Here is a 7313-nt window from a genome sequence, read left to right on the forward strand (position 1 = left end):
TTTTCGCCACCAGGTGGTGGTGATGTACCATAAATCAGAGAATCAGACCAAACCATCAATGTGTAACGTACCAATTTGTGAACATGAGACATGATAGTCAAACAGCTGTGAATTTGGTATACATTTACACACAAACACAATAACAGAACACACAAACAGATACTGTACATACCAACAGAGGAGACAAATAGTAGAGAACTGTGTCCCTCACACTACTCTAAAGGCACTTGTTTAACTTGAAATACGGCATCAACCAGCCTGTTGCAGTAGGTGCAAACCGATTTGGAGACCAGACCTAAAACATATGACCAAAGTTGGAAAGCTTCTGAAGTTCAACCTCCAATTAGTACTTTTTTTTTCACCATTATGACCAATAGAAGTAGCTAGGTATATTTGGGTAAAAATGTACATTGTACGCAACAATAGTAAATAAACCAAGAGTTGTACTACTGTATACATTTCCAAAACATTTGGTCATCTTAATAAAAAAGCACTTCCAAAGAGAAATAAAATTGAAAAAAATGTGAAAAGCAAAAGACTGCTATCAAGGGACAGTGTTAAAAAGAAAACGTTGCATCATCCTTCTCCCTCAGAGACACTATAACGTAACCTCACTCCACCAAACTGCTAGCTTTGCGCTACCGTGGTTGGCTAAGACGTTGTCAAGAGCCCGGTCACGTGTGTTTGAGGAGCAGAGGCGCCTGTTACAAAAGCTATAGATTCTATCGTGTACATACTGATGTGCAAAACATACTGTAAAGCTTCTGCAAAGGTTAAAAGAGTTGATACTGTAGCAAGACCAGAGGAACGGAGTTAGTAACAGTGTGTGTGTCATTTCAGCCTCTGTTTCTAGGTAAATACGCTCTGGTCTTCTGTTCAAGTGTGAGCAGCCAGGATACTGTAAGGCACTTTAAAAATGGGCAAAAGTCAGTGAACCAGTCCAGTTGGTCAAAAGCACGTCAAGTGCTTACTATTGAGCTGAAAGTACTTTGTCGGGACTTGTTAGCCAATCGTTTCGTATCTTCACTCCAGAGTGTTCCCCATTAAGTAACTTCACTCCAGATTTGGGAAAAGGTCGAGCCAAGAACCACCTCCGGCGAGCAAGGCCACTCTCAATCATTTATTCTGGAAAGAAGAATAACATCAACAAATGGACTAATGATTACATTGCACTAATGAAGGCCTACAAATTATGACTACGTAGACAAAAAAACCTATTGGTAACATTTCTCAAAAAAGCTAAAGCAAGAGGGCAGCATATCTAGAGTCTATCTTTCAAGTTCTAGAAACAAATAAAAATCTCCTGTCCCACATTTTACACTGTTTGTATGGTACCATTAACGAGTAACTTTTCTGAGCTTTGATGGCACCAGGACTTACTCTAGAGTCTGTAGTTTGTAGTGTGGGTCATCCCTGATGCCGGAGAGAATTCTCAGTCCTTCTTCTCCCGTGTCGTTTCCCATCAGGCCCAGCTCTGTGATTTTGGAGCAGCTGGACTTCAGGGCTAAGGCTAGGGAGGAGCAGCCCTCTGCTGTGATCCCACAGCATCTCAGACTGGGGGGGGGGGGACATTCACTTCACCTTACTCAACAATGCATTATAAATGCATTTTTTGGTGAATATGCTTAGAAGTATTAACACTGTTAACATGTTACTTACAACAGTCTCTCCAGTTTACAGGTTGTTGAGGTAAGTCCCATGCAGAGTGTTTTTACACCGCTGTCTCCCAGTTCGTTTCCAGATAGATCCAGCTCTTTCAGGTTGGTGAGATTGGAGCGGAGAGCTTCGACCAGCTCCGGACAGCATAGCTCTGTCATCTTACAGTCACTCAGCCTAGGTGTGGGTGTGGGGGGGGGGGCAAATGTTCAACAAATACACACAACATCAGTATGTCAATTGATTTGAGTATACTGTCCCTATAAAATCACACATGATGTGCCTGTTGATGCCATTTCAATTAAAAAATGGTGACCCGTTAGGCCTTCTCCCATTGTACAGTCTAATCGCAGTACTCACCGTAGGGTCTCCAGTGAAAAGCGTATAGTTTTGAGGAACCGGAAAAACGCGACAACATCTGAGTGGCCCAGGTGGTTCCTGCTGATATCCAGCTGTTTGAGGAAGGTGGGGCTGAAACTGAACCCTCCAGCCAGCCATCGACAGCCTCCAGACGTGAAGCCACAGCTCGCCAGACTGGAGAGACGAGGGCAACACTCGTCAATGTCAATTCAATAATCAATGATTTTATTCTTCAATATGTATGTGTGGTATCCAAGGAGGTTGGAATAAGATAAGACAGCAAAAAGACACATTTCCTAAACAAAATTGGACAAGTTTGAATGTACTATTCAGCTCATATGGCAGGCAAAGCAAAGCGGCAGACAGCGGGCCAAATTCGGCTCATGACTTTTGTTTTTGAATCGCAAAAATTGTCTAACTTGTTTTCATAGGGGTGTACATGGGATTGGGCACAACTCTCTGTGAGCTAGCTAGCTTACTTGAGTTTCTCCAGTTGACAGGCGGGCAGTCCGAAGGCGTTGCAGAGCATCTTGACTCCCTCGTCCTTCAGGTTGTTGTTGCTCAGGTTGAGCTCCCTCAGACTGGGGATGTTCACCAGACACCTAAACATGTTCTCACAGCATTTCTCAGTGAGCTGACAACAGTACAACCTGGTGGTGGAGGGAAAATGTATGGTACATTTACTACAGTGAACATTCCACTTTAGAATCAGTGAGGTGGAACGTGTGAGTGTACTACAATACTCCAGAAAGTACTCACTCCAGTTTGTATATCTGGGTTGACTTCAGTATGTCCATGAGAAGCTCCACCCCCCGGTCTCCCAGGTCGTTCATGCTGACGTCCAGCTCTCGCAGGTGTCTAGGGTTGTCTATCAGCAACACCGCCAGAGCGCGACTCAGCTCCAGGCCCAGCTTGCAGTTTGAGAGCCTAACAAAGATTACAATCAAATTTAAAGAAAACAATTATTTCCTTACAGAAGGGAACTTCATTTGCATCAAGTCACAATATTAACACGAAGGAGAATTTAATTAAATGATATTACAGGTGGGGGTAAAACAAGCCTACACAAAATCAGAACAGGTTCCGTGGACATTTACTCAATACTCACTTCAGGACCTGCAGTTCGCACTTAACAACCTTTAGTCCGTCAACGAGATGAAACACCCCCGATTCTCCCGGTTCGTTGCCGCTCAGATCCAGCTCTCGCAGGTGCGACGGGTTGGATTTGAGAGCTTTGGCCAGAGCTGCAAAGCCATTCTGTTTCACCCTGCAGCCGGACAGTTTCAGTCTCTCCAGTCGGCAGTGTGGCTTGGCCAAGCCGGCCGCCAACAGCTGCACTCCAGAGTCCTTCAGCGTGTTGAAACTCAGGTCCAGAGTTCTCAGATTGGACACCTTTGAGGTGAGCGCAGAGGCCAGATAGTCACAGGATTTCGCAGTCAGGTTGTGATATGACAGCCTGGTGGGAAGGAGGGTTTATGGAATCAAGATGAACATTAGAAGTCCTACTAGTAGCCACTTGAACCACCAAAACTAAGACGAGCCCAACAAACGTGAATTACCACATTTTTGATGACAATTATCTTGTGCGTTACCGACATGTCATATAGATATGTAATAGCTGGTATTGTTAAATGACCAAGTACTTACGTGGCGGTCTGGGAAGCTTTGATCACTGGCAGCATCCTCAGAAGTTCCTCGTCTCCTCTGTTCTCTACATCCAAACCAGGCATGTCTATCGATCCAGACAACGATGCCAAAAAGAGAGTGGCCAGGTCGGACCAATGTGCAGTTGGATATTTGGCATCTGGGGGGATCCCCGTCTCGAGAAAGCGCACACTATCGTCGTCTAGAGAGTAGTCTTTCAGTTCCCTCAGGCAGTTCAGCAGGTTGAGGGTCCTCGGCGAAGCGGGATTCTCCAAGACCTTCTTCTTGATGTACACTAACATTTCCGGAAGGGCAGTAGACGGGGTGAAGCCAGCCTCTGAGAACATCTGGTTAAAGTTCTGCGCAATGCCGAGGAGGAAGCGAAGGAAGAGGTCCATATGTCCGGTCTTGCTCCGCAAAGTCATGTCCACCGCGCTCTTGAGTTGGGTGGCATCTCCAAAAAACCAGAGAGTTCTCTCGATCTGGGTTTTCCGGTTGACAGTCTGGTTTTCGTCTTGGTTGCCAACAGATTGAAGAAACCGCATTGCTGCAAAGAACTCCTGAATGGTGGTATGCCCAAAGTAGTAGATCTTCTTTTGCTGCAGCCCAATATCCTCCCTGAAGATGGGTATGCTTACTTTTGCGTACACAGCTGCCACTTGGACATCAATGTTGCACTCTCGTAGGTCTTCCTCGTAGAAAACCGTGTTGCCTTTCACCAACTGCTTAAAGGCTAGTTCCCCCAATTCATCAACTATCTTTACATTGTGGTTCCCTATTTGTAACAGGATGAGTAGGTCGTTAAATAGTGGAGTTAGTGCGACAGGTTCGCATGTTTTGTCGGGTACATATGTCTGTTTCTCGAGTATTGACGCTGAGATTGAACAGATAAAAGGTATCTGGCACAAGTTGTAGAGGCCCTTCGAGTTCTTCAAGTAGGTGATAACTGCTTTGGCCTGGTTCTTGTCATTGATTGCTCTCCTGAAGAACTCCTCTTTCTGGGAGTCGGTGAAGCCTTCGATTTCTGACACTCTGTCAATGTATTGAAGAGGGATGCGATGGACTGCCGCAGGTCTGGATGTAATCCATATGTGAGCGGCGGAGGGAAGTAGATTACCGTTAATTAGGTTTGTCAGCAGTGCCGGCACAGAGGAGGGCTCTGTGAGATCGGTCACTATCGGGCTGTTCTTGAAATCGAGAGGACGTCGGAATTCATCCAGCCCGTCAAGATAGAACCCAACTTTGCAGTTGTCCAAGTTGTAAATTCCAGGTTCTTTCAATTCTGGGAAAAACTCGTAAAGAAGTTCAATCATACTCAGTCTCTCCTTCAACAAATTCAGCTCCCGGAAAGGAAGGGGAAATATGAGTTGGACTTCCTGGTCTCCTTTTCCCTCTGCCCAGTTAAGAATCATCATCCGCACCTGGCTAGTTTTGCCAATACCAGAGACGCCCTTTGTCAGATCTGTTCTGATAGGTTCATCGACTTCTGAGTTTAGCAATGAACATGTTCCTTTATGTCTTCTCCTGTAGCCTGGCTCAGATAGAATATACTCATGTTGGTTCTCCTCACTACTTTTACCAGCTTGATAGTGGAGATCGCAATGTATATAAAATGGATGCTCAGTTTCCCCACCTGGCGGACTTTGATACTTTTTCTTTAGGATGGCTTTCAGCTTATTGCGGAGTTTTCCCACATGGGAGGCAGAAACTTTCCTGTCAAATTGGCAAATAAAAGTAGATCTTATTTTCTACATGCAATATGAAATGCTAACGCTTCAATGAACATGCCCTACTGTGTGTTCAAAATGACATGACATTTTCAATAGACTAATTTTGATCTGGTTCTCCGTTCTTACCGTGTGGTGAATATGATTATCTTACCTTTGTTCGGTCAATCGTTTTTTCCCCCCAGGGCAAAACATTTCCCTGGATTCAGAGGAGGTAGATCTGTTACTACCAACGTTCGTGTCCCTCCAATTTCTCCAGAGACAGAATCTGTGTAGAATGCTGTAAGACAGGCTAGCTGGTCCCTCATGTGATGACGCCTGCAGGGAGGTCACACTACCAACCAACCATTGACCTGTAAAAGACACAGAACATTGTGATTAGCAATAGTGGTACTGTCTGCATGTAGGTACACTATATCAGTGATGTACTGCCATTGCTCCCTAAATTGCACTGCCTCTCATATGGGAAATGATTCATGAACATGTTAAACCACAAATGATTCTAGCTTCTCATTGGTAACCTGGGTTTGTGTTAACATTACACTCGTTGTACTCCGTGACATATGCCAAACAGTTTGGCATGACTAGGAGTGGCATGATGGCACAAACAGAATGGCATTCTAGGCTAGCTCATCAGTCGTGCTTTCAAACCTTGATTTTTTTAGAATATTACCTTGTGAAATTAAGGCAACCGTCTTAACTAACTAGCCATTGTTTTAGTCATGTAAATATCAGCTAGGTAGCTAGCCAAGTTAGTAAGTGCCTTGGCTTGTGCGAGCCAGAACGTCTCCCAGGCTCCTGCCCTAACTCCTGTTTCTGTAGCGCGGGGCAGCTTGGACAGGACGCTAGTCTATCGCAGGGCCTTACCCCCAACTATCTCCTTAATATTGAGTGCCAAGCAGAGATGCATCAAGTCCCACTTTTACAGTCTTTGCTATGACTCGGCCAGGGATTGAACTCACAACCGTCCAATCTCAGGGTGGACACTAACCACAAGGCCACTGCATTAGCCAAGTTTGAGGACTGATCAAATAATTTGCTAACTTTAGGGATGGTATCATGATCTATGTGGCCTGTGTAGCTAACTAGCTGCTATAGCTAAATAGCTGACAAAACACCGAATCTGCTTTAGCTTAACTCCAGGTCCTATTAGGAATCAGTCTGGGCTAGAGGACTAAACTCAACTCCATAGCTAAAAGCTACAGTAAATGGCTACGATAATGTACAGGCTAGCATTCATCACGTTCCACTTTTCTTCGCTGTAAATTACAAACAACCACCGAACTAATGCAATTCCATAGTTACGTACTTACGTGCTTGCTTTTCTCCGTCTTATTCCATTTGACTAATTCGTCTCGATAAATTCATACGCTTGAGATTACGCAAAAGGGGAGCAGTACAGAAGCAGTCATCGCCTTCTTCTTCTTCTTCTTCTTCTTCTTCTTCTTCTATGATATCATGACCGTCCGCAAACAACCGTTTAAGCGCCTGCCGCCACCTACTGTGCTGCAATGTACGATCAATCATGATCTGCCCAAGTCTGTACTACCATGAAAATACAATTCAAAACCAAATGAATCCCTAACTTCTAACATACACCTCCCCCCTCCCCCCCTACCCAACCCCATTAAACTTGTTCTATATCATGCTGAAACGCTTCACCCTTAGAATTGTTCAGCATGTCAACAACCATTTCAACAGTGACATCTGTTACCCCCAATATCTCTGGCATCTGCTTTCCACAACCCGAGTCCTATTGATACCTTACGAATAAAAACTATGAAATCATCTTTATTCATTATCAAAGTGTCCTTTGACACCGCACATTCACGAGCACAATATTTATGAACAAGCTTCCAAACCACGCCAGGACCATCAGCTTCACCAGCCCCGACAGTAGGTCCACTAACTACAGGAACATCCACG

General features: G+C 44.7%; 1 protein-coding gene across 2 annotated transcripts; it reads right to left on the reverse strand.

Moving 5' to 3' along the window:
* Positions 1–106: 106 nt before the first annotated feature.
* LOC115178390 (NACHT, LRR and PYD domains-containing protein 12) lies at positions 107–6991 on the reverse strand. Of its 2 annotated transcripts, none has more exons than XM_029739560.1 (10): positions 6701–6991; positions 5542–5740; positions 3664–5373; positions 3125–3472; positions 2776–2943; positions 2496–2666; positions 2017–2190; positions 1660–1833; positions 1381–1554; positions 107–1125 (listed from the first exon to the last, which is right to left on the reverse strand). In XM_029739560.1, the coding sequence occupies exons 2-10, from the start codon at positions 5580–5582 to the stop codon at positions 1113–1115; spliced, it is 2973 nt and encodes a 990-aa protein (XP_029595420.1). In that variant the 5' UTR covers positions 5583–5740; positions 6701–6991; the 3' UTR covers positions 107–1112. The 2 variants fall into 2 exon arrangements, with proteins under 2 accessions (XP_029595420.1, XP_029595421.1); XM_029739561.1 differs by having other exon boundaries at positions 6697–6991.
* Positions 6992–7313: the final 322 nt, after the last annotated feature.

This window comes from Salmo trutta, chromosome 38 (genome assembly GCF_901001165.1).
Source record: "Salmo trutta chromosome 38, fSalTru1.1, whole genome shotgun sequence".
Lineage (NCBI taxonomy): Eukaryota > Metazoa > Chordata > Actinopteri > Salmoniformes > Salmonidae > Salmo > Salmo trutta.

What these genes read in the sequence shown, in the direction of transcription:
- LOC115178390 (XM_029739560.1), bottom strand. Translation starts at nt 5,582, where the DNA reads ATGTTTTGCCCTGGGGGGAAAAAACGATTGACCGAACAAAG. An exon ending in TGCGAACTGCAGGTCCTGAA is followed by an intron (nt 2,944 to 3,124) that starts GTGAGTATTGAG and finishes AATCTTTGTTAG; the next exon opens with GCTCTCAAACTGCAAGCTGG. An exon ending in TGTCAACTGGAGAAACTCAA is followed by an intron (nt 2,191 to 2,495) that starts GTAAGCTAGCTA and finishes TCGTCTCTCCAG; the next exon opens with TCTGGCGAGCTGTGGCTTCA.